This window comes from Halictus rubicundus, chromosome 16 (genome assembly GCF_050948215.1).
Source record: "Halictus rubicundus isolate RS-2024b chromosome 16, iyHalRubi1_principal, whole genome shotgun sequence".
In the NCBI taxonomy this organism is placed as follows: domain Eukaryota; kingdom Metazoa; phylum Arthropoda; class Insecta; order Hymenoptera; family Halictidae; genus Halictus; species Halictus rubicundus.
This window is the reverse complement of record NC_135164.1, coordinates 6,846,012-6,872,487: the sequence shown is the minus strand read 5'-3', so window position 1 is coordinate 6,872,487 and position 26,476 is coordinate 6,846,012. Positions and strand designations below refer to the sequence as shown.

Below are 26,476 nucleotides of genomic sequence, written 5' to 3'. Positions count from 1 at the left end.
CTGTAGCATTGACGTCATTTTGCATCACTATGAAGATGAATGCTATAGCATTTGCGTCCGCGAACGTGTTAAGTGAATAATATGTGTTTTCTTACCAAAAATGGAGTTAAACCACTTTCAAAGTTAACAACCAGATTCGTTATAAAATTTGGAAGAGCTCTAGTCCATTCGACATAATTTAAAATGCTTCAAATTGAAAAAACAATACTCAATTTACTTTATATATCTTTAAAACACTTCAAAAACACAATTTATGCAATTCGGGACATTTTCTAACTGTATAAATTACATAACAATTTACTACTCATCTTGATTTTGTGTATGCGGGAGGGATTTGAAGAAGTCATGGTGCTCCGGTGATATGTATCATAGTAAGCCCATCATGTCCTTGTATTTCGCTGTTGTAGTTCGTCTTATATTTTTATAAAATGTCGATACAATATTTTCGAACTTTCTTGGTCTACCCCGACGTGGTAATAAATCCAGGATTTTAAACTTTGCATTCTCGTCCATTGATATCTTATAGAAAATTTCGTATGGCTCATCTCTCAAAAAAACGCATCCAGCATATTTTTAACCAATTTATTGTTTCTCCGTTAGAATTCTTTACCCTTTTAAAAATTGCGTCCTCCAAAAATTTTGTTGGTATGAAATCCTCCTGTTTCATTTCATTTAGAACAAAGTTATTACCTTTCCGGCACTTTTTGATAATGTCCTTCGGGGCCCGAATTCTTTAATCGTTCTTTCTACAATCACTTTCGTAAATATTATTGGAGATACTACGAATTTTATAGCTCCGTCCTATCTGTATTTATATTTTGCTGATACTCGGATACATAGAACCTATCTATGCTATGTTTGCACTTTGCGGCTCTTTTAATTTGTTTCTGCGCAGAGGGGAATACAGGTGCGAACTTTCTATATGTATAGTGAGTTCCTGTTCGCAATCGAAGCGGATAAACACGGCAAACCGTAAATATTCTAAAAGTATTAACGCGTTCATTGCTGCAGGCCTTTAGTCCACTTAAATGTTCATTTTCCCATTTTTAACACTACGGACTTTTAAAAAAGGATTAATATGTGTACTACGGATTTTATGCATTTATTTAAAAGAACGTGTGGGTGCAATTTCAAACAGTAAAAAGATTAAGAGTATCAACACTTTTCGTACATTTCAATAAAACTACTATAAAGAGAAATTGCCCAGTAAGCAATTTGCTATAAATTTGCCACCAAAACAGAATGCCATGTCAAATCAAGACCAAATCGAGGCCAAACCTTGGCTTAGTTATACATAGAGGGCAGATCGGTCGCGCTAAGAGCGAACCTAACCATGTTCTGAGAGTAAACCTTGCTGCAGGAGGGAAAACGGAATTAGATTATTGAAAATACATGAAACTGAAAATCGTATAATTTAGAAGTTTAAATAAAATTCTATTTTTCCTCCTACAGCAAGGTTTATCCCGATTATGTCCTCGTAGAGCAAGGTCTTAGTGACAAGGATTGGCCTCGATTTGGCATGGATCCTTCGCATGGAACTGTGCCGTCCAATAGGGACCAAATTCTGCACCAAGCAGGTTTTGGCACCAAATTGGCCGCCTGTTGCTCGCAAGGTATGCCATGAACATTGCGCAAAATTTGCTCCAAACTTTTCTATTATTATTCCCCTGTCCTAAAATTAGCGCAAACAATTATTATTTTCCACAAAGGTCCACCAACATGTATTAACCTATCGTTTATTTGTGTTTAAACGCCGCGTGTCAATGCCTTTGAAATCGAACCGAGAGTGAAAGCTGAGGTGGATAAGGGATTTACGTGGACAACGATCTCTTACAGACAAATGAACGAATGATTAACTTTGTTTTGCTGAAACAAAGACGCGGGAGGCGTTACGTTTTGCGCCCGAGTATTAGTTTACAGGGAACAGTATCCTATGTTTTCTTTTTCCGTGACCGCGAAATGCACCTACGCGGTTTCACGTGGCGCTGCATGAATCATAGTTGATTTAATTGCGTTATCATTTACGAGATAATCGTTCGCGATCGGCACAGGAAGGTCAGCCAATCGGAAATTTGTCGCGACGCTGCTCGCGTGCATACACGGTGGTACGTGAAGTCTCGAGCAGCGTTTAAACCCTTTGTAAACGAGGATTTCGAAAAATATGATAAACCATCAGAATTACGCGTGAATATCTTAAACAATGGAGAAAATGAGTATCTACTCGTCTTTTGCGCGTAATGAAATTATACGTTTGCAACTTCAGGAACTAGATGCACAGTCCTGATGTCGTCGATGCCGTCAAAATGGGTCCTCAAAGTGAAAGCTCAAAGCTATCTAAATGCATTCAGTCTTTGTTTTAGGAAGCAGGTTCCCCGAGAGTCGACGTGGCGTTAGGTCGATTATCCGGACGTTATAAAACACCCGTTACACCTGAGTGCAACAATCGTAACGATAAGCTTATCGATGATGCGCCAGGTTCTATCAAGGCCTTTTGACGTCACGCTCATGAATATTCGTCCTAAAAATCAAGTTAAATTCGCGTTTTTAACCGGGTCGCGTTCCCGCCGAATCCGTTGACCTTTGCCCGGAAAAATCTGACGGAAAAAATTGAAAATCAGCATGTAGTCTCGAATACCCGTTTCTATCCAGACACTGGATTCACGGTGGTGAATCGTACCCCTAGACCACAGGCTGACTTCTATAAAATAGCGAAAATATGAAATACGATCTACCGCGGACGCGCTATCGTTCCCAGCTCGTTGAATCATGCCGCGACGCGACGCGAGCCTCGCGACACTTGCGACGCGTGCGCGACCTCCATTACGGAACACTGTGCCGTTCGAAGTGAAATTTTCATTCTGTGCCCGGTGCAACTCGCTTTGCTTATCTAACGCAACATTTTTTTGCTCGACGCACGCATCCTAGAAAACACTCGAGATTCCAAACCTCTTCGACACGTACTCGAAGCGTATATGTCATTGTGAATGTAAAGCGAAAAGTTTTATGGAATTGTTATTTATTTAGCGAGCTACTTTTCTATGTTAAAGATAAAGACATGATTATGTACGCACAAGTACATGCAGTGGCTCTAAAAAGTGTTGTAGATTTCCGATTTTTGAAAAATCGTCGATCTCCGCTAAACCGTTATAATTTTATAAAAGAGAATAGTGCAACCGTAAACATGGAATTAGTTTTAAGCATGAAGCCTCCACTTTCACAGTTTATCTTTTATTTTATTTTATTTGTTTTTCTTTCTTTTTAGATGTTTTTGCATGATGTAACTAGTGAGGAATTGAAGATTCGTATTTTCTAATAAAGGCTGCAAGTTGCAGCGTCTCTAAAAGCATTGCAAAATTTTTTCCCTGGCCGTATCTACCATAGATTTCGAGATTGAAGCTGGATGTGCGATTTTTTTTCCTGGCCGTTTGACTGTGCTTTGAATGAGAGGTGTACTCAACTCTACAGTAATGTACGGTGCACCATTCCACACTTTCTTTTTATGGAACACGAAAATGAAATTCCGTCAAGACAAAAATTTCGCGAAGCTTCTAGTGACGGTTCAATTTGCATCGTTATCAAGAAGAATCTGTGTTCAGTCTTCGACTATATTTCGCAAAAATATCTTGTTAGAAAGTAAACGAGCGATTATAAAAGTGCAATTGTTTTTAAGAAAATTGTAACAGTTTAAATGGCCACAATTTCACGAAAATCAGAAACTTAGTGTGCCAAAAGAGGCGTTCGGAATTTACGAAATACGATAACAACAAGACAACTCTGATCAATTTATGCGCAAGTATCACGTGTTATTAATATTATCATTAGACAATTTGCAATTTTTTTTTAGAGGTACTTTAAGAAAGTGGAGTCAAATAAAATTTGATTTTCAGCGGTAGTAGCCGTTGTAGATCTGAAATAAATAAAAATTCTACTAAATTCTGTCGAATGTTATATTTTAGCATTTTTTGAAAATTTTCAGAAGACATCGATCCACAGTCTAATTATCAGGGATTTTATGCATTCATGACAAAAATGGGTAGGCGTGTATTAAAACAGTAAAAGCATTAGAAACATTTTAAAATGCTGCTACATTATTTTCAACCAGCTATACATACTAAGAAAGAAAATAAATCAGTTAGAAAATTTGTATTTTGCATAAAGATCCGCAGTACTAATTATCACGTATAATCTGCAAATAGCTGAACACTTCTTTGTCGTCGTATTATACGAACGTATGCTACCTAATAAATTGAAGAAGAATTATACGACACAATGAACTTTTCGAGATAACGTCGCGCATCGATAAGCCGGTTATCGTGGTAAATAAACGCGAACGATGCGAATAGACGATGAACAAGTTGAAATATTTGCGTTAGTGCCGATAGGTTTTTGCGACCGTCAACAGAGAAATGTCCATAGAAAGCTGGATGATGATCGGTATGGGCAGAGACCGCTCTGGTCTTGACTCACTGCGAGCGAAAACTATCGCAAAAGGGTCATCGAGCTATCGCGGAGAAATACACTCTGGGGAAACGTAAATACGCGATACAGTCATCCAGTCGATCCGTAACAATTGCGTTCCGCGCATTGTCGTATTTGTTTAGGCTGTATTCAAACACGCCACGACACCCATCGCGGGTTCACCGAGGTTCCACCGCGAGTAAGAATGTTCCGGGATTGCTTGTCGCGCGTCGGCGTTGTTTAGTGCGCGTTCGAACGCAGAAGGCGACAAGATTTCCCGTGAAAAACGAGTTCGGTAACGCTTTTCAAACCCGCGAGCAACTTTCCACGCGAAAATTGTGCGTTTCTCTCGCGACCTGTGATAAAAGTGTGCCGGATAACCTTGAATCTCCGCTACTCCACAAAAGGAAACCGTGAAAGGTGAATGAAAACCGTGCCAAAAATTTGTGTTCCCTTGCTAGACTGCGGATTTTATCACAACACATGTATGTATGAATGCGGAATAGTGAAAACATTTAACATTTCCTCAGGGCAAAAGTTCACCCGTTGACCCATTTTTGCAAAACGATTAATCCATTCCTGTGTTGTGAGACGTATTTCTTTGACAGTAGACCAACCGACGATTCACGTATAGAGACCCAATTACTGTGCCTATGTTAATTGTATTTACTTTTAAAGCATAACGAATATTTAAAAAGGGATACTAAATTTTTTCGTTAAAGTCAGTTAATGTATATGTTATGTATCTCTCTTTTAATATTGAGTGTGCTTTAAGAATAAGTATAATTAATGTAGGCGCAGTAATTGGATCCCTCGCCCTACCTGCTTCTACCGGAGGGGTCAAAATGACTTGTTTTTAATGATTTCTTGCAGTAATTTACCGCTTCGTGAAAACTTTCACATGGTTTCTAAGTAATTTTATAGGTTAAAATATTTCTACAGATCACGATTGTGAGTTTCACCAAAATTCGTTTCTTTCTGACTGAATGCGAGATGCTTTCTGCGATGCATCGAAAACAGAAGCATATCGATGTATACAAACGTTACATGTTTTTATATACAAGCGAAGATAATGTTACGGCCTTGCAACGATATGAAGAAATTAAAAAGAGTAGGAAAATATCGTAAGTTTCGTGGGAGTCAAAATGACTCGTATCGGTATATGCAGGTACACTACATCAAATTTTACTAAAAAAGGCTTGGATATTTAAAAAAATAGAAACAGTTGAAACATTATCCCGAGCTTTTTCGCGCAATTATTTCCGAGAGACAATGGATTTACAAATACTGTCGCACTGTTCACAGTCGATAAAAATTTTTAACTCCTTCCACTCGAAGCTATTTTAACTCCAAACATTTCTTCCGACCTAGAATATTTCCAAAGAATCCAAAATATCCATATCCAAAAAATCCATATCCATATCCATCCAATATCCATTTCCAAATATTTCCTAGAATATTTCTATATATTTTTTTTCATGTTACACATACGAAAATGGCGCAATTTACTCGTACAATACTGAAGTGCTCACTAATATTAAATACAAACAAATTTAATAATCTAGAAAATATTTTTAATAATAATAAAGCAATTCTTAGTGGCGTATTATAGTCGCCATTCGAGTGCTAAGGGTTAAAAACAGAAACGAACCGTCAATTAACGCAGACAATATTTCTATCGCGTAGAAATCCGTCTATTAATTGCACAGAACATATTCGTTTCTTCACAAGGTTGCGGTGATCGTTGACAGTCGATAATTTCGCTGGCAAATTTGGTTTAGCTTGATTTCCGATCGATCGTTTACGCGTATGAATGCGACTCGATAGAATATATATTGATACGCGTTGCACAACAATTAGCGGCTGTTGCAACGTGTTCCCCGCGTCGTGCTGGTGCAAATGAATTTCTGACAATGAGGCCCGTACCTCGGGCTCGAATCGCGTCGCGCAACGCTAACGGATTTTTTTTTTGCCGGAGCGGCCGAGCGGCCAGTCAAAGGGTTAATTAGCTTTCATTATAGAACGAAATTACGAAGGTCGTTGAACGGGGGGGGGGGGCACCGCGCCGGTAACGCCCGCATTAATGTTAAGCGACTCGTTCGGAACGATACCGAACGGGTTAAAACGACAAGCCGTACGCGCGTAGCGAGCGGCGCGGCGCGACGGTCAAATAAGAACGAGAGACGCCGGATTATTAAGTTAGTGTCCCCATGACGACCAGTGGTCAAGGAAATGGTCGTTTCGTAGACAGTCGAAGCACAGCGGCGACAGCGCTTCGAACGACTGTCAAACTAGTTGTTGTACAGAAGAAGCATGAGAGATCGTGATCGGAGGTTTCGCGACCGAGCAGGCTGACTCGCGCGGAAAAGTAGCTTGACCACCGCCGCGGAAAAGACGCGTTCCGTTCGGTTAGGTGGCTTCGCGAGGGAGTAGCCGCCTTCGAAGATCGTTTGATTATCGGCAGCTCTTAGATATTAGAAGTTTCCGTCGCGTCTCCGACGCCGACACAGAAGCCGACCAAGTGTACGTATATAATGAGCCCGCGGTTCGATTTCTCCGTGCGCCTCCCACACCGATACGCTTCTCTCTCTCTCTCTTCTTCCGTCCGACGTCAGTTTATACGTTTTATCGCGTCAACGGTTTATCACGGTCTCGTACGGTGAAACAATACTTGAGATGATAAACATTTGCGTCACGCGTTTCGAACCAGAGAACGATTTCGTACAGTGAATCGACTGCCGTTTACCTGGCAGCGTGTCGACTCTTCGACGAACTCGTTTCTCGAGAGTACAAATGAAATTCCTGCGACAAAGGTTAGCCGCCGGTTATCTCCCGGGGAACACTTTTCGAACGGTGTATACGTAAAAGTTGGAACGCTCGCGGATCGAGCAAGCGCGTAATTTCTGTTCGATTGCAGATTTAATTACACACCGATACACCGTCGGCCGGAGAACAGCGAGAAGATTGATGCGGCAGACTCGCATCGCATCGGCAGGCTTTAACGATGTTCCTCGCGAAAGGGAGGGGGGATCGCGACGAGAAGTTGAAGGAGACGTCGAACGAGGACGATTACGGATGGCGAATGTGCAACGAGGACGATCCGAAGTCGCCGAGATCGAGCCGCAGCAAGGACTGCTTGTCGCTGGACTCCGCGTCGGAGTCGATGCTCTCCTGCATCGACTCGGATCTCGACGACGAGGAGACCTATTCTCTCGCGCAGGAGTTCAAGCCGGACTCGAACGACGACTGCGAGAAGATCGAGCTCGCGTCTATGATCCACAAGGACCTCGACGTCGAGCTGATCGAGCGCGATGCGATCGCCACCGAAGAACCGGTACGTTCGAACGCCGCGCAGCGGGCAATTTGGACGAAATCGGATTCAAAATTAAGGAACTTTCGATAGGAATGAGGTTGAGCGATGAAATTTTTTTTTAATTGAAGCTGAAACTTTGTAGAATCTGGGAAAAATAGGGAGATTATTACCATCCAATCATTTCAACGGAAAAATGACTTTCGTTTTTGTCACAAAAATCTATTTTTTGGAAAATCCTGAGGTCGTAGACAATTTTTGAGACCAGATTTGAAATCTGCGTGAAAAAATCTATGGGACATTGTGTATAGCATGTTAAAAAAAAAATTTTTTCCGAGCGTGGTATTGGAAAAAGTAAAATTTTCTTGAATTTGTGCGCGTTTGACGAATTTTCTCGAGGTTATAAAGTGTTCGTACCACAATCTCTCTATTTTTTCCATATTCTAAAAAGTTGCATCTTTCATTTAAAAAAAATTTCATCGCTCTACCTCATTCCTATCGAAAGTTCCTTGATTTTGAATCCGATTTCGTCGCACACTGGTGCCGAGGCGGCAAAAAATCGATTTTATGAAAAAAAAATATATTTTTGTATAACCTAATAGTGCGCGCATAATGTACCAAAGTCCGATTTTTTTTTTAAATTTTATCAACGGAGATGTACGCATGGTAAATACCCAAATTCTGAAAGTTCATGTTTAAACTGAAATTGCGACGGAAGGGTCTGAAAGGGTCTCGAGATTTTTTAAACAAAGTTAGATCAATATTGCCAAAACGATTCCAGATCGAAGCTTTTCGAAGGATTTTTTCTATCCCTCCATGAATAAAAAAAGAGTATTAACACGTTGACTGTCATGTCACCCAAATGTAGGTGACGGAATTATTTGTCCAGGTTTTAAAATGAATTTTTACGTTAATATATTCATTCTACCAAATTTGGTTAGGATCTGTAAAATGCAAAAATGTTGGATGACTACTCAATATCATACATTTAATTTTTGCAATTTTTATTTCATTAAATAACGTACTTTGATTTTATGGAATTTTTGAGGTTTCTAGTTTGGCGGTCAAAGTGTTAAAACAGTCTTTTAGTAAATAATAAGATATATTTTATTAAGAAACTAATTACAAACATAGTTGACGTTTCATGTTTATGTTTTATAATTTATTTTCATATATTATACTTTATTTTTGTAACTAAAGTGGGTCACTTGAAATTATCAAATGGGTCACTCGGTGACCCCGCGGGTCATAGGTTGCCGACCCCTGGGTTAATCCATATTGCTTAATGTTAAACGACGTTTTTTGAAAAATTTGTTTGCCAGCTAATAGTTTAGCCTATTTGTAATAATCCATATAATTTGTAGACCCCTAAGTATCCAATTGTAGGCGGAGTAATTACATAACTATCGCACTGAAAACTGATGAATTCTCAGAAGAGAAGAAAAGGTTATTCACCATACGTATATCTCCGTTGATAACATTTTTTTTTTAAATCCGACTTTCGCACATGATGCACTCACTATTGGGCTACACAAAAATATTTTTTTTTTCATAAATTTTTGCCGCCTTGGCTCCACTGCGCGCCATTCCGTCTTTCGAATGATCATCGTCGGTGAGGCGACAGGCATTTGGCCTTGACTGCCACGCTATGTTACACTGTGACATTTTTCTAGACATTTTACGTCTTAAATAAGTAAGTAATCAATTAAAAATGCACACCACCGCGTTTGTACATGTCTTTGCTACGTCTGTCCAGAGCCTTTTCTTCGATACGAACACTAAATCTCTCGAAATTAAGAGAACGTCTCTGCGGCAGCCATCTTGTGACGTGATACTTGCTTCTGAAAGCGAGTTTTCTGCCGAATATTACAAATTACTCGACGATGAGTTAGAAATTCGCAATTTGGGCTCTGTACAGACGTAGATTGGACTTTCAGGAAACACGAGTGACCACTTCTAAACTGCTCATTGCAATATCGAAGCGTCAATTTGTCAAGATCTTGACCCTTGCAAGTTCATATACGTATATTGCAGAGAGATTCTCTTAATTTCGAACACGGTGGTATGCATGTTTAATCGATTACTTACCGATTTAGGACGTAAAATGTCTAGGAAAAGAGGCACGCGACAGTCAAGGCCAAATGCCTGCCGGCCACCGTAACGTCCGCCTAAATCGCAGGATCTCCGGGGGTTTTCGGTTCAGGAGGCCGAGAAGTACTTCGAGGAGTCCGCGGGCCCTAAATCGCAGAGGTCCCGGTCCCAGGGAGTGTGCTACACGCCGGAAAGGCTGGTTAAGTCCCAGGAGTACAGGATACTCACTCCGTCGGCCCGTTACTTGTCCATCTCTCAGTCGAGGCTGATGCCAGAAAACGAAAGTCCGTGGAAAGCGCTTCGCAGCCGACGCCGATTGAATTATCTTCCCGACTCGAAGCAAGTTGGTAGGTATTTTCCCCCGTTTACAGTGGAGCCCCCGCGATGTTCGACATTCGCGGAGCGTGCAACAGCGCACGGCAGATCGGGCAAACTTGTTCGAGCAAGACTGCCGTCAGCCAGCTTGAATACACATAACCCAGCCATTGTGTCTGACCTAGTAAAGTTTTGCGGTCTACCAATATGTGAAATCGGTTCGCTTCGCTTCACGTTCATTAGGCGTACTTTCGTTTCAACACCTGCACCCTTAAACTTCTCGCCGCTATGCTCTGTGCCCGAGGACGAAACTTGTCGAGTCGATGCACACAGATTTTCGCGAAAACTTTGCTCGCCCCTTTTCTCTGGATCTTCTGTTTTATTCCGAAGCATTTTTGCCCAATGTTTCGAAAAAGGACACGTCTAACTGGAAAATGTTCGATCAGGCTCTGCTCAAGTGAGAACCCGCCTATGTTCCACTCCCGTCGAGGTAGCGATGCCGGCCATTTTCTCGCCACACTGGAGCAGCTCGCAGGGGATCTTCGAACGAGACCAGGCCGTCTCGAAAACGAACTACGACTCGAGCCTGACCGACCAGAGAAGACCGAACCACTCGCAGACCTCGGATTTGATCTACAAGAGATCCAGCAACGAGGGGTTGAACGTCAGCTGGGAGGACTGCAAGAGGATAGAAACCCGTAGCTCCTCCATGGATGACACTTCCGGTATACAAAGCAACGACTGGAGCTCGGACACCCACAGCGACCTCCAGAACACACCCCTGTGCCTTTCCGACGAGCTGGCGACCACGAACTACAAGTTGGACACCTCGCAGGTATAGTGACTCACCGATAATATTTGAACACACTCGCGACCGGCAAGTTTTTTCCGTTTCTGATACTGAGTACCGGCGAAAGTAATGAAGCTGGTTGCCGAAAACTTGTATCGCCAAAGCAAGGATTGATTAATCATTAAATCCAATCCCAATGCGCCTAACGTTGCCGCATTCAGAAACAAAAATTGCAGGACGCGAGTTCACGTCAGCGGTCGCGAATGTGTTAAAAATCGCATAACTTTGTCGATATTGGACTACACCACTTGAATTTTTTGGAGAAGTCGGAACAATCGGATCGCTACAGAACGTGAGAAAAATATCTGATTAAAATTGCAATTGGTCGTAATTCCAAAGAAAGTACTGAAAGGCCTCATATTAAAAACTTAAACAGTACGTTTTGTGCGTATGTATGAATTATACACACTCCGAATATTTCATCTAAATCGGTCAACGTTGCAATCAGCTACAAACGTTCAAAGCTTAACACTAGATTTACGGGACCCGTCAAAATGACGGATTCTAATATTTTTAATACACGAATATTGAGATTGCGAACATGGATCCACGAGGAATTGTTTAACAAATTGATCTCTCTAGGTATATATCATTTAAAAAATGGCTACAGATTTTGATAGATATATTCAAATAGTCCTTTTTTTTTGGGGTGCTCCGTAAACCTAGCGTTAAGGGTGAAAGTTGCAGAATTTTGGCCTTGTGAATTTTTGAAAAGATGTTTCTCTACTTGTTTCCGATGGATTTTTATACCGCGAACGATCCGGGTTGGATCGAACAGCGAGTATTCGATCGATCGATTGCGCCAGCGTGTTTAGTTATCGTTAAAATTGGAATTACGTTTTGCAGGGGCGATGCACCGCTATCAACGAAGTGGTATCAATTCTCGAAGTCCTCGACACGGATCCCGAAAAAGCGGCGGTTCTTCTCGAGGAGGATCGTTTCTGCGATATCACCTCTTCCCACGATCAGCTAACCAGGCTAGCCCTGGCGATAGAAACGGACGCGAAAGTCCCGGGTGTGCTCGAAACTTCGGGGAACGTGGTCCGAAATCTTCAAAGGAGAGTGGAAATGCTGCAGGCCAGTAATAAAGATATGTTCAGAGATATATGTAACCTGCGACAGAGTTTTCAGGTAAGATTACCTCCCAATCTATTCGCCTCTATTCATCCTATTCATTCTGCGGGGGACATTATGTTTCCGATACGTTAAAATGATTACTTACTTCCGGTATCTCACCGGATAAAGACTGTGCAGGGTGTCAAAAAATTATATGTCACGGCCACCATAGCGTGATTCTGCACCTACGATTTGGTGGAAATCGACATAAAAAATTCCCCGCAAAATTGACCTTGACCTTGAAAATCAAGGTCAAAAAACAAGAATTTTTTTGTTCAATCGTGTTCTACTGGTCATAACGATCAACTTTGTGAAAGAAACCATGGGTCGCATCTCAACCGTTCTCTTAAAAAATGATGTTGCATTTCTTGTAATTTCTGCAGCTTCTCTCTTTCATTTTGTAGTTAGGGAAATAGGAGTATCGTGATTATGATAATTTCATATCCAACGAGATAGCTTACCGATGGTACCCGCTGTATGATAGTACGCTATTTACTTATATATTGGCGCTGGATGTAAAAAATTTACAAATAAAGAAGCTGCTTATTTGAAGGTGACATGTAATTTTTTGACACCCTGTACAATTCACTCTGGACGTGAATAATCACAATCGCGTTCCCATTCACTTAACTTTGGCTATACATGGTCGTGCAATTAACACTTTCGGTGCCCATCGAGCTAGTCAAAATAACCGAACGAAATAATAATTGATAGTACTAAATAAAAATTGATGATTCAGTATCGTACGAGTAAATTGTCGAGAATATCTCGAAAACTATGAAAGATATTTAAAAAAGTGTAAAACACGTATCCAAAGATTTCGAGGGGGAAAGTGGGGGGCAGTATCAGTCTTTTATTTGGGTGGCGTTTTCAAGGTCATTTGAAGGTCAACTTTGTCTTTTCAAACGGAAACCTATGTATTTTATTACGGGATCTTACTCTACGTAAAAAGACCAGCAATTTTTGTAGAATACTGTTTTAATATCCTTCATACTTTTCGAGATATTCGGCTGGAAAGTTTACAAATGAACACCCTGTACAGAAGGGAGATGTTCTAAGTCGGAAGGTACGATTAAGGTGCAAAGGGTTAATAGAAAGATGATTGGTCCGTTACCGCTGTTTTTTATCTTGCTTTTACCACCTCGATTCAGCCGGGTATAAATTCAATTGGCACGTGTCCGCTTCGGTTGCATTTCGCTTGTAAATTATCTACTAACGATCGTGTCCGGCTGGCCATAACAATAACACGTAATTACAGGCTGCTCGCAATCATTCGATGTAAACTAATAATTCAGACATAATAACGTCGACAGAGAGAACACGTACCGTGTTCTGGCATTAACAATGTTTATTACAGATAAAAGTATTAATAATAATTACGCCTCCGAAAACGTGTTTCTCTTCTTTTTTCTTTTTTTGTTCCAGTGCGACGAACGAAAAATGGAGGACATTTCTAGCCGTACGAGTAAGCTGCGCGAGGACGTTCACGAGCTGCGATATCTCGATGATCTCTTAAATCTCTTGCGCGAGGATCTCGAGAGAATTTCGGAAAGGGATTGGCCGTTCGTTGTAGGTCGCGTGAAACACCCTTCGGAGGAAATGAATCTCGTCGTGTAGAAAAGTGCCTTTGGCGATTTCGATATCGTAGAATATTTTCTCGGGGTTCAGAGAACGCCGCCGAGCATATCGTATCGTCCCTTGAAAAATACGCGAACGTCTCGTATTATTGTAAGTTTAGTCGTAAATAATGGTCGTCTCGTTTTCCATACACCGCGCGATATCCAACAGTAATTTTGATTCGATTACTCCTTTCGTGGTCACTGCCATTCTATTCGCGACAACCCGAGATCGAAATCCCAACGATCCAACGACGCGACTCGACCCTCATCTTTCGGAAACGGTTTCGGACAGGAGGGAAGGCTGTGACAATAACTCGATTAACTCAGCATAGTATTAACGTCGAAATCCATTCAGTTTTATTATACCTCGTAATTTCTTTCCGTCCTTGTTCATTGGAAAAGTACCACCGATTCGCGATACAAGAGAACGCTGTAAGATTTCGCAAGTTACCGTGCCCGATACAAACAACTCCAAAGAAAATTTCAATTGTAATTATCAATGCGCGAATACGCGGACATTAATATTCGCAAATTTCCATCCGGAAGGTTGTTTCTTTTACAAGTACGTTAAATTTTGTCGCCTCCTTGCAACAGACTGGTGCCAGTATTAATATTATACTTAATTCGGCAAAATACTGCAGAAAGTGTCCTCCGAGCTAATTCAACCTTTCGAAGTACACCCATACCTCGCTTTACGGCCTAAAAGAAAAGCTGTAAAACAGATCTGTTATTTTTATAGAAACTCGTACAAGTCTCAATCTTTTATAAAATAATATAGCTTTTAGTTCATAAAGCATTTTATTCTTTTAACTTCCTATAAAAGTGCTTACTTAATGCATTTTTTGACCGTAAATCGAGAAAGTGCCATAATTAAAAGAGGCCGTTATAGCGAAATGCCGTATAAAGAGCGGCCGCATAGCGAGGTGTAGGTGTACAATAACGTAATGTAATAAAAACTTCCGAAAACATTGTATTATATCTATGTTTATGCAAGAAATCTATTTATAAATATATTTGGAATTTTTGTAATCGAAGTATTTATAAACACGTATTTGAAAATCCTGTTTTGCGATGCTTTCGCTGCTATCTTCGATTAGGTTCCTCGGTGGTAATCCCAATTACGAATCGCAGTCGTAATTCGACGGATAGATTCGAATCAGCGAATCACTCTTCCAGTTTCCGCTTTATGCGTGACTATGGATTTTATTGTACAGATTCAGGAAAGACTGATCGACTTATTAATTATTCGGAGATACTCCAATTATCTCACTCCTATTTCTAATTTAACACTGATCTATGTCGATATCAAACGATCAAACTTCGGCCACAAAAAGCCGACGAATGATTCTCGAAAATGTGTTATTTGCCGTTCGTCGACAAATACGGTAGCCTCGGAAAGTAAATGAACGATCGCAATTTCCAGGGAAATTAATACAATTACGTTCGTCTTAGCACGCCATTAAATATTTAAATTCTACGCAAACGTAGCAACCACTGAACAACAGACTGTGGATTTTATGCGCTTATAACAAAACGAGAAGGCGCAATAAAATCATTAAAGGAACAAAGATGTTAGTACATGCGTTCCTGAATTGATGCAAACTATTTTTATTTTGCATTAAAAGCCCCAGAGTCTAATAACTACTACTCACAGGTTTGTTTATATGCTCGTACAACATAATCGTGTCGATTTCCCCAGAAATTGCGAGAGTTAGCTTTCCGGAACGACTGGTGCCTACTTATCGTTAGTGTCGATATAGCATTGGGTATCCTAAGAAGAGGAATGTGTCGAAAGGGGTGAAGTACCATCGATTTGCTGAATGCTGTATTTATTTGACACACTATCTCGAGAATTCGTGGTACGCAATACCAGCTCTCAAGATTTCGCCGTATCGGAGCACGTCGTGCGGAGAGGAAAGAGTCGATGGTGGCAGCGAGGATGCCGACGGTGACACACAATTCAACATATTGACATTACTGTCCGACGAATATGCGTATATCCCGCTATTAACAGAAGCGGTGGAAGTGGCAGACGAGCTCGGGCCTGGAAGTAGCGCGGAACTCGTACCTTGATCCCCGGTTGCGACTGAATTCGAACTCGGTCCCGCCAAACCTCCTGCATACAAACATATCAAAACGCCTTAATTACACGGCTCTCGAGTGCTCACCGAGGAGGCCATAAGCGGATCCAGCATCGAGGATCGTGGACCGATAGGCAACTACTGCTTCAACTTTATACAACTTTGTCAACTTTAGCGTGGTTAGTCGCGTCTACGAAAAGCTACCGAAACAAAGCTAGACGATACAATAAGCCTGCAAAATATAAAGCATCGAGGATCGTGGACCAAAAGGCAACTACTGTGTCAAATTCATTGATCACGAAAGGCCATTAGAGGATCCAGCATCGAGGATTGAACATCGAGGATCGAGGACGAGAATCATGGACCAAAAAGCAACTACTGCTTCAACTTTATTGATCGCGTAAGGCCATAAGAGGATCCAACATCGAGGATTGAAAATCGAGGATCGAGGATTGTGGATCCTGGACCAAAAAGCAACTACTGCTTCAACTTCATTGATCACGTAAGGCCATAAGAGGATCCAGCATCGAGGATTGAAAATTGAGGATCGAGGATCGTGGACCAAAAGGCAACTACTGTGTCAAATTCATTGATCACGTAAAGCCATAAGAGGATCCAACATCGAGGATTGAAAATCGAGGATCGAGGACGAGGATCATGGACCAAAAAGCAACTACTGCTTCAACTTTATTGATCGCGTAAGGCCATAAGAGGATCCAGCATCGAGGATTGAAAGTCGAGGATCGAGGACGAGGATCATGGACCAAAAAGCAACTACTGTGTCAAATTCATTGATCACGTAAAGCCATAAGAGGATCCAACATCGAGGATTGAACGTCGAGGATCGAGGACGAGGATCATGGACCAAAAAGCAACTACTGCTTCAACTTTATTGATCACGTAAGGCCATAAGAGGATCCAGCATCGAGGATTGAAAGTCGAGGATCGAGGACGAGGATCATGGACCAAAAAGCAACTACTGCTTCAACTTTATTGATCACGTAAGGCCATAAGAGGATCCAGCATCGAGGATTGAACATCGAGGATCGAGGACGAGGATCGTGGGCCAAAAAGCAACTACTGCTTCAACTTTATTGATCACGTAAGGCCATAAGAGGATCCAGCATCGAGGATTGAAAATCGAGGATCGAGGATCGTGAAACGAGAGGCAACTACTGCTTCAACTTTATTGATCGTGTGATTAGTCGCATCTACGAAAAGCTACCGAAATAAAGTCAGACGACACCACTACAAGTCTGCAAAATCTTCGATGCAACTTGGATGCATACGCTGTCCGTGTGATAACACAAATTTCTATAACGCAATGGTCTTTTTCATAAATTCAGGATGAGTCACCTAACGTTTGCCCCTCAAGTATCTTCGTTATTTCAAGGATACGTCGAATGTCTTAAGGACAATGGTTCAATGGGGCTCACACGAGCCCTGAATGAGGTGTAATGGAAATCTCAAGGTCACCTCCATTTTTCCAAACGGGACCACCTTCTTTTGAACAGCTACGATGACAGTCGTTAGAAATTCAGTGACTATAATCACTCAAGGTCAATCAAGGTCACAGACAGAGGAAACTCATAAGAATTAACATGAAAAAAAATGAAGTGTCCTTGATATTTCTAAAAAAAAAAAAAGAAAGAGAATAAGAAAAACAAATATTTTTGTCTTGTCCTTAAGACAGTGGACGTACCTCTAAAACCAACAAAGATATTCGAGGTGCAAACGTGAGGAGACTCACCCTGTATATTCCAAAATAAAAGCATTGTTTCGGAATAAAAAGCGTCGTGCAATGCGTACTGGTACGCGTACACTTATTACGCGAAACAATAGGAAGATTGATACAGTATCGTTCGATATGCTATCGCCAATTCGGTAAATTCTGGTTGTTTCTTCTGAACGGGACACGTGTCGACGTGGAATGCGGTGTCTCTGAAGGTCAATTTCGACGATACACGTGTTCTCGTATCAATCGTTCTATGCTCCGTATTTTAGGGAACTGTTTTCACCTGAAACGTTCGAAGCGAGCGTCGAAGCAATGGAATGAGACGTCGAGAAGTCATTGTTCTCGATGGTTCTCGGATGATCGGTCCTGGTGATGTGCGGCGGGCAAATAAACGCTAACGTGGATCGTACGAGATCGTTTGTTCGGCTGGTCCTTCGGTGTCTGGCGTGGACACTGGATTTACCGTTGCCACCGAACCCAAAGTGCAGAAGTTCTAAATGTCGTCTCAGATTTCGTGACTGGCGTATAATTGCGCCGCACATTGGACAAGTGGCCGGCTGATCGGACATGCTTCTTGCCTTGGACAACCCATCTCCTAGAATTAATTCCGTGAAAACGAAACTGGCTCGAGGGGTTGCATATTTACATCGAACACCATACAGCTACTTTACGTACAGGTAAACGGAAGATATCGCTCGGTCGAACATAATCTTATATTTAGAAAAATAACAAAAAAGAAAGAAACGAAGCATATGTAACCCCTTGAGAACATGAAAAGAGTCGCAGGAACGCGTCGCCGACTGTGACCCATCTTGGTGTGGATCAGTGTCGAAAAATGATTGATCGTCAGAGTATTGTATATAATGATTTTTTATTTCCAAGAATAGTAATGCTTTCGACGAAAATAAATCTTTACTATCCCCTTCGAGAAAGTTCGTTACCTAATGTCGATTAGGTACGTCAACGCAAAACACGCATTTCGATCGACACGACCGTTCGTGAAACGCAACGTCAGTCTGCGTGTCGATATAATTACGAAACGAATAAATTATGTGTCTAGGAACTTGATTTTTTTTTTCACCAGTAAAAAAATTTATTGAACCGTTCGCGACATCGACGACTATAAGAAATCTCGACGATGCTGGCAAACAATGATATAAACGAATGATGAATAGAGATACTCCGATTCCACCCTCTTCCATTATACAACTCCGTAAGGGAATTATCGCATGAACGAATATTCGAAAGGTATAAAAAACGTCCAAGTATTTTGCAAATACTTGCACCATCGCTGTCGCTATGCATAATTCTTTTTTTGTTTTCTTTTTATCGAACGCTATTCCTGTTTATCCCTATAATACTCTAATTCTTACTCGCTAACCTGGAAGATTTGTTTATAACTGTTCCACACGAAATGTCTCTGGATTCGTTAAAAAGGAAATGTTGACAAAACACCATTCAGTTGGAAATAAAATATAAAATAAACTATACGAGTAATGTAACAACGAATTCGTGCTAGCAAACCGTTCAAAACAACATTTAGACGATTCCTCCTCTTTCGACGTACAACTCGACCTAATATTTTAAACCATCGATTCGCGTAAGCGCGTTCGAACGATACAAAAAAGTTGATTGCGCTCGCTTAAATGAAATGACCAATTCTCGCAGACACCGAAAATCGCGATCGCTGGAAATTTCACCGAGTCTGGAAAGTCTGTTTGAAATCTCATTGGTATTTCTATTCTATTGCTTTTCCGTAGAAAGAAACTTTCATTGAAAAAATGGTCAATTTGTAAAATATCGTTTGGCTTTGTATCGTTACATCGTACAATACAACAAACTACCACAGAGTTTAACTACTTTCTTAGATTAGCGTGAAACTGTACACGTGTAACGTTTCCATTGAACACACTACCGTAATACGAACTAAAATTAAATAAAATCTAAGGACACGAATAGAGGAACGAACAGTGATACGAGTGAGATTACAATAAGCCGATAAACAATTTTAACTTGATTTATTATCGTATAAACAGATTCTGAAACATAGTAAAGTAACAGAAATAAAAACATAATGCTCGTTTACATTACGAAAATATAATCGTCGCACACGACGCTGTGCAGAGATTGCAGAGATTGCATTGTATTGCACTATATATGCAATTCTATCGGTACATTTTCTCATTTCATTTTGTTCGAATGAAAATTTCTTCCTATAGAGAAATGATCCGACCCCCGAGTCAGTCACAACCTTAATTTAAGATTCACTGAATTGTTTCTTTCCCCCAGCATCGGTATTATACCCCTCTCACCGTAGAATCAGTATGAAACAAGAGTGTCACTGAGAATCACTGAAAAAAGGTAAGTTTAAAAGTAAGGTAGACTCCTCCGAATCACAGTAACAGAACCAAAGAACAATTCTGTTCGCATCGAATTATATCCGGTTGACACGGTCGTGACCTTCTGTCGATTCATCTGGCAATTGTTGGCGAGGAGACGTTGCTTTGAGGGGAGACAACGTTCGGCCCTTGCGAGGTCGGGGAAGGAAGTGGACTGGGCTTGCAAACGATTTGCTCACAGGTACTACTGCCGCTGTCGGTCCCGTATGTCATCGATTGCTCATTGTAACTGGACAACTCGACCTCGGGCTTTATTTCGATCATCATCGCGTCGGCCGCGGAACTCTGAACTGAATTACTACTAAACCGATATTTGCAGGAGGACAACAGGTGTCTCCGAAGATTTCTCGCCTGCCGTAACGTGGCACCGCAAAGCGGGCAAACGCCTGGACAATCGGATGCACCGCGTATTTTCGACAAATTCATGTTCCCAGCTAGCCCGCACGACGCCGTCCCAGCAGCTGAGCCCTGGCTAACCAACGGCAGCGGTATTCCAGGGGGAAAACCCATACCGAGAGGCCCGGGAAATTGCGGTATATGCAGCGGAGAGTACGGCTGCATTGGCATTAAAGTGTGCAGATGCGACTCGTTATCCGATATCTGATCCTGATGTGGTCCTGCTTGGGAATTTTCTGTCGACATCGAGATCGGTTGCGCTTCTTGAGCACGAGGCGAATGACAACTCCGATGATTCGAATATTCCAATCGATCGCTGGCTGCTAACAGACACAAACACAGCATTACCATTGCAGGGCTGAACTGATGTATATTATTCTCTTTGAACGGTATTTCTAACTTCTAACTTCTATCTTCTATCCGAATAGCATTATCCTGGTGTGCATCGATTAGCCGCAGTTCAACCCGATCGATGGTTGTGCTTGTGTCCGTTTTCGAATATCAAAACACTGAAGCCTTCCTTATCATACAATCCAAATATACAATATACACGTGTGTATGTATGTACACTAATTTTATACTCGTTCGCACACTAAAATAATATATATCGGATACCAAACACAATTATTAACGTCGCAACTTCCATTCGACTTGAAATGATATTTCCAATTTTTGCCTTTCTGTTCCTCTAGCCAAACCAAATTCAACAAATCGGTCGAACATCTATGCGAAAATCCGAAAAATCAATACACAGAGACCGTTTGTAAAAAGTGCTAACAGAAAAACGTTGCTGTTTATTGCGACAATATAATAGTTTGCATTAAATTACAACAGAACATATATTACTTACTTAAACCTGTAATTACTTTATTTACAGATCTAAAAAGGATGGTACTTGCCTTACCATTTTCTTTTTAGAAACCTTCTCCTTTGCAAAGGGAGTGGATATAATTTAAAGTATTTCTTACCTGTGTCATCACCGTGTTCAGTATTGTCGTCGTCCTTATGATCATCTATATGCTTATTTTCGTTATCTGCGTTATTCCCAGTACGTGGCCATTTTCCGGAAGATGAGGAAGACTTTCTCCTTTTCTTTCTTCGTTTTAACGGAAAGTAAGGATTAGAGGTTTCTTTTGACAAAGCTTCGTTCGTCGTGGGTATCGCCGAAACGGGTACCTCCTCGCCATTCTGTATAAATACAATTAATTAATTTCAAGTGTATTTCACTATTCTTACGACATTTTTAGTTGCTTGATTGACAAAACGTACTTCAGTCAATATTGTAGGCGGCGTTAGTCCATGAATGCAGAGACAATGAGCAGCTTGCAGCAGAGACGGCAACTGAGACGGTTCTACGCTCACTTCGCCTCGATATACAAACTCCAATAAAGATTCTAAATCATCTGCACCTATACCAGCCAGCATTACCACTGGATGCTGACACGGTGTGCTCTAATTGCATAAAACAGAAACAATACCGAATAATAAGTTTTCAATCGTACCATAAACTATTCCAGTATCGTAAGTAATTGCATTAACATTTTGCCAACCATGGAGAATGAAAAACTATGTTTTTTCAATATTTAAAGGTATATTGTGTAAACAATATTTCAAATGGTTGCCAATGTATTAATATTTATATCTGTGAAAATGATCGCAGTTAAAATAAAACCTTTAATAAATCTAGGAGAAAGGGACTAGCTGCACAGAGAACTATTTTGTGTGCAGGAAAACTACGTCCGCCGGCAGCCAAAGTAACATCCACCAAATCGCCGTGACCTCTTAATAGCTGCACCGCAGAAGCCAACGACGAATTGAATTCTCCCCAAGAGAGACTATACAATTGGCTGCTGCTTCCCATTCTAAACAGTAAATCACAAATTAGTTGATTCAAGCCTTTGAATAATGAAAAAATCTCTAACTGTACAACCACAGCTTATCAATATCCCATATTGTATTGTTGTAAGAAAAATCAGTGATACATATTGTTTCACAGAAAAATTCCAAAGAATTTAACATACATAAATTTTTGTGGACAACACCGCGTACGAATCGAGTTAATCAAAATTCGGTGAAACTATTCGCTAACGGTGACGATATACATATACTCGTGTTCCCTATCCACATTCTCTTAATTACTGCCCCCACCCCGAAAAATATGATCTCGGCGTCGTCTGAAAGTTAACCTAACAAAAGCTTCTACTGCGATAGAAATAACAAAAATATTGGAAGGAAACGTATAATGTGACGATAGATCGGGATACATGTACAGAAATAAAAAGCAAAGCTAAATCGAGAAAGATATAGAAAATTAGTACTTAATGCAGAATAACTTACATTGGGTTACGAGTTATTGCCGTAAATTATACTTTAAAATACAACAGTCACACTAAATTCGTTGTTCGCGTGTTACAGCAATACTTTTGATAATTGTACTTATACAATTTTATAAAGTAATTTACTTTCGGAGACAAATAGACACACGATATGTAAAATGAAATTCAAATGCTGTCAGAAATTATCATGCACGTCACATTTTATGAGACTGTGCTGCCACCATGCTGGGCCTACAAAAGTTTCGTCAAATTGAGTACAGTTTTGGCGGAAATTATGTAAAATATCGAACGGAATATTAACACTCGACGTAATATTAATTATCAATGTACATATCCTCCGTTTGTTGCTAACGTGACATACATAAGTCAAAAATCAAGATTTTAGGGAGTATGAAGTTTCTGAACTTTGTAACAGCATCGAATTAAAATATAACAATTTATACGATAAGATGTCGATTCTGTATAAAAATATAATGATATTCTTATTTAATGTTGTAAATGTTCATTTCCCCTTAGAACACTCTATACTCTGATAAATAATGGTTGATCGATGTGCAATTTATTATTCGATGAAGAGCTATTTAATCATTTGTCGTCGTTGATAAAAGAAATATTTAAAAAGAGTCTAACAAAGCTGTAAGTTGAAATTATACATTGTTACTGGTAATAAAAGAAAAGAAACTATACTCACATTTACAACAATATCGTAGTAGCACGAAATGTAACTCTTTTCTTGAAGTTTTCGTATAATTTACCCTTTAAATTCAAATACATATCCAGCTAAGGCATATCAGCGTTGAAGTAATCCAATTGGATCAAACGGGATAATGCAATAGTGACACGAGTGCTCTCATGTGGTGAATTTCTGAAACTCGTTTATGGAACTCCTGAGGACTCTACCCGAAAAAGGTAGAACTTCTACCGCAGAATCAAGAACCGATTTTACTATACCGATAACTTGAAGACTGGAAATTCTGATCTATGTTATTATTGTAGCAAATGAGCAAAATGATCTTTTTAAATATCGCTATGCATACTTTCTTTAAAAACTGTTACCGCTTTCAAATCTGGATGAGAAGTTATTATATAGTATGAGAAGTTTACAAACAGCAATCTAAAAAAGAACAAAATGTATTTCTTGTAGGTCACTTTCGTTATTCAACTCTAAAGGTGAAAAAACACTTAATTCAATGTACAAATTATATTACAGAAGATTAATCAATACTGTTCTAGGAAAAATAAAGGGAAAACTATCGTTTTAATAGTAAGAACAATATGTTTTGCAAAGATAGCACAAAACTATCAATAAACTCTAACATAAGAAAGACCGTAGAAGCAGAAGTTATAAAAGTACTGCAAGAACAAGGTATCATAATTATTTACTGATGTATACTGAAAATAAAGTTTACATGATATATTCATTTTTGTTATTGTCAGATTATACATTGAATACTGTGAATTCTCGTGGGGAGAATTTGTTACACATCAGTGCAGCAAATGGTTGTCTCGACATTACAAAAGAAATTTTACAGAAAGAAAACAGTTGTAACATAATCGATAGAAAAACTAAATTCGGATGGACACCATTAATGATAGCAATTCGAAATAGAGACGTTAATACGGTGAAATATCTTTTAGAAAAGAATGCTAATGTGAACGAGTCAACTTATCTTGGTGAGCATATTGATATCTTAATTCTACAACTTAAGACTGTAAAATTTCAAAAAGTAATCAATTTACTTTTCTTTTTATTTTAATATAAATAGGTATGTCTGTTCTTGGATTAGCAGCTGCAATAGATGCAAATATGTTTCAAATTGTATACAAAGCGTGTCCATCTGCATTAATGAATTGTATGCACGATGACATCACACCACTTTGCATAGCCGCAATGAAAAATGATAAGAAATTGTTCTTTCAATTGTTAAGCTTAGGATTTGAAGTTTCTAGAATTAGTAAGAACATATGCGTACTTTCTAAATGGAAACGTATAATATTGTCCATAGATATTTTTGTAATAACATTTTTTATTCTTTTTCATAGACGAATATACACATGTCATGATGAAACTATCAACAGTATCAGAAATTCGAAATCTAGCAGAAAGTATTGATGTAGAAGATTATTGGAATGATACTTCAGACAACATATCCATAGAAAGTGATTCAAACCAAACAAAAAATTTAAAGGAATATGACAAAGAAAATATAAATGACAACATAATGTTAGCCTTAAATTCCCTTGTGGAACCTAAAATTACAATACATTCTCCAGAAGAGTCCAGCGAGGACTGCAACAACAATGTAGTAATGAATTCTAGTCAATATTCAAAAGGGATACCTTCTAATTTGCATTTAATAGTAAAGCATTCAGATCCTTCTTTATGCAGTATAATCTCGCCAAGACTGACTTGCATTCTGGATGAAATCTTACCAGCATCACCAAACATCTATTTCACTAACGATAATAGTAGCGATAAAGTTAATATCGGCACAGCGAACAACATGAAGTATGAAGCATTAATTCAAAGTAAAACTGAAAAATGTATACAACAATCGAAGCATAACGAATCTTTACCAGAACGACCATTGCAGAGGTATATTATTGAATATAGTGATTGATCAACCCATTTTTTTAATGTTAACTCAGATTCGTTTGTTCTGAAGATTACAGTCTATCCGACCACCAGATTTGAACATACAAAATGATGAAGAAGATGATCCCAATACGACCCTTGGTTTCATTCCTGAGTTTAGTCCAGTTCGTTCGCCACATGTACCTGCTGATCTAAATGACGAAAATGTGTTTGGTGAAAATACACCGACCCCACCTCATTATAAAACACCACCAAAAGGAATGATTTTGAATTCGGAAGAAACAAAAATGTGTATTTTATTACAACGTCATGGATTAGGTAAACTTATTCCTATATTCCTTGAGCAAGAAGTAAGTATCTTTATATTAAAAAAATTATAAGATTTGTGAAAGAGAACAAATTTTTTATTTCATCTTAACTATTTTATGACTGTTCCAGATAGATTTCGAGTTGTTGATGAGTCTAACTGATCAAGACTTAATTGAAATTGGTATAACAGATAATGCAGACAGAAAAGCTATATTAGATGCTACAAACGAGTATAGTTATTATTATTAATTTATTGTGTTATCGTTTTATCTATAAAATATTTTATTTTTATACAGAATACTTTAAGAGAATTAATGTTTTTAACACTTAACGTAACTACTAATAAAAAATAAATATTAAGTAAATATTAAAAAAAAAACACTGAGTCTTACCCATCGAAAACATTTCTCTAACAGTTTGAGTTTGAAAAAATTTATTCTGTATTTTTTACTTATTTTCTCATGTAAAATCACCCCTTACACGGATGTACCATTAATAATGAGACACCCTATATATCTGCTGGAAACAAATATATTTTTGAGGGATATATTATAGTTTATTATTAGTACCGTGATAGTTTTCAAGTTATTTGTCATTTTATTGTTTTAGTCACGATGATGGCATATTTTTATAATGGCCATATGTCATCAGTTATTATAACATCAGTGTATTTAAAGCTGTAAACTATGTGACTACATTAGTATATAATAAAATGTAAAATAATCCTGCGAGTGTGTTTAAAACTTACAATTCTGTTACAATTGATTTACATTAAATAAAACGATTGCTTGTACATTTTATATTGCAAGTTAATAATTAAGCTAACATTATTTCCAATACAACTTCTAACTAAAAAACTATTGTG

The 26,476-nt window shown here is 39.3% G+C and overlaps 3 protein-coding genes across 6 annotated transcripts; 2 read left to right on the top strand and 1 right to left on the bottom strand.

The window, feature by feature from the left end:
• The first annotated feature begins 6,838 nt into the window (after window positions 1-6,838).
• Window positions 6,839-14,863, top strand: LOC143362011 (uncharacterized). The gene is made up of 6 exons (XM_076801780.1): window positions 6,839-6,981; window positions 7,376-7,792; window positions 9,948-10,419; window positions 10,621-11,009; window positions 11,871-12,155; window positions 13,566-14,863. Exons 2-6 carry the CDS (start codon window positions 7,463-7,465, stop codon window positions 13,755-13,757), a joined length of 1,668 nt encoding a protein of 555 aa, XP_076657895.1. The 5' UTR covers window positions 6,839-6,981; window positions 7,376-7,462; the 3' UTR covers window positions 13,758-14,863.
• A 632-nt stretch (window positions 14,864-15,495) lies between these two features.
• On the bottom strand, window positions 15,496-22,905 carry LOC143362052 (uncharacterized). Of its 3 annotated transcripts, XM_076801859.1 has the most exons (6): window positions 22,708-22,905; window positions 22,043-22,232; window positions 21,640-21,822; window positions 21,339-21,558; window positions 17,859-18,170; window positions 15,496-15,875 (listed from the first exon to the last, which is right to left on the bottom strand). In XM_076801859.1, the coding sequence occupies exons 2-6, from the start codon at window positions 22,229-22,231 to the stop codon at window positions 15,601-15,603; spliced, it is 1,179 nt and encodes a 392-aa protein (XP_076657974.1). In that variant the 5' UTR covers window position 22,232; window positions 22,708-22,905; the 3' UTR covers window positions 15,496-15,600. The 3 variants fall into 3 exon arrangements, with proteins under 3 accessions (XP_076657974.1, XP_076657972.1, XP_076657973.1); XM_076801857.1 differs by lacking the exons at window positions 15,496-15,875; window positions 17,859-18,170 and adding an exon at window positions 19,579-20,693; XM_076801858.1 differs by lacking the exons at window positions 15,496-15,875; window positions 17,859-18,170 and adding an exon at window positions 19,579-20,690.
• Window positions 22,906-23,551: 646 nt separating this feature from the next.
• Window positions 23,552-25,923, top strand: LOC143362302 (uncharacterized). 2 transcript variants are annotated; one of them, XM_076802336.1, is made up of 6 exons: window positions 23,552-24,072; window positions 24,144-24,380; window positions 24,473-24,661; window positions 24,750-25,302; window positions 25,373-25,652; window positions 25,741-25,923. In XM_076802336.1, exons 1-6 carry the CDS (start codon window positions 23,982-23,984, stop codon window positions 25,858-25,860), a joined length of 1,470 nt encoding a protein of 489 aa, XP_076658451.1. In that variant the 5' UTR covers window positions 23,552-23,981; the 3' UTR covers window positions 25,861-25,923. The 2 variants fall into 2 exon arrangements, with proteins under 2 accessions (XP_076658451.1, XP_076658450.1); XM_076802335.1 differs by having other exon boundaries at window positions 25,373-25,656; window positions 25,745-25,923.
• Window positions 25,924-26,476: the final 553 nt, after the last annotated feature.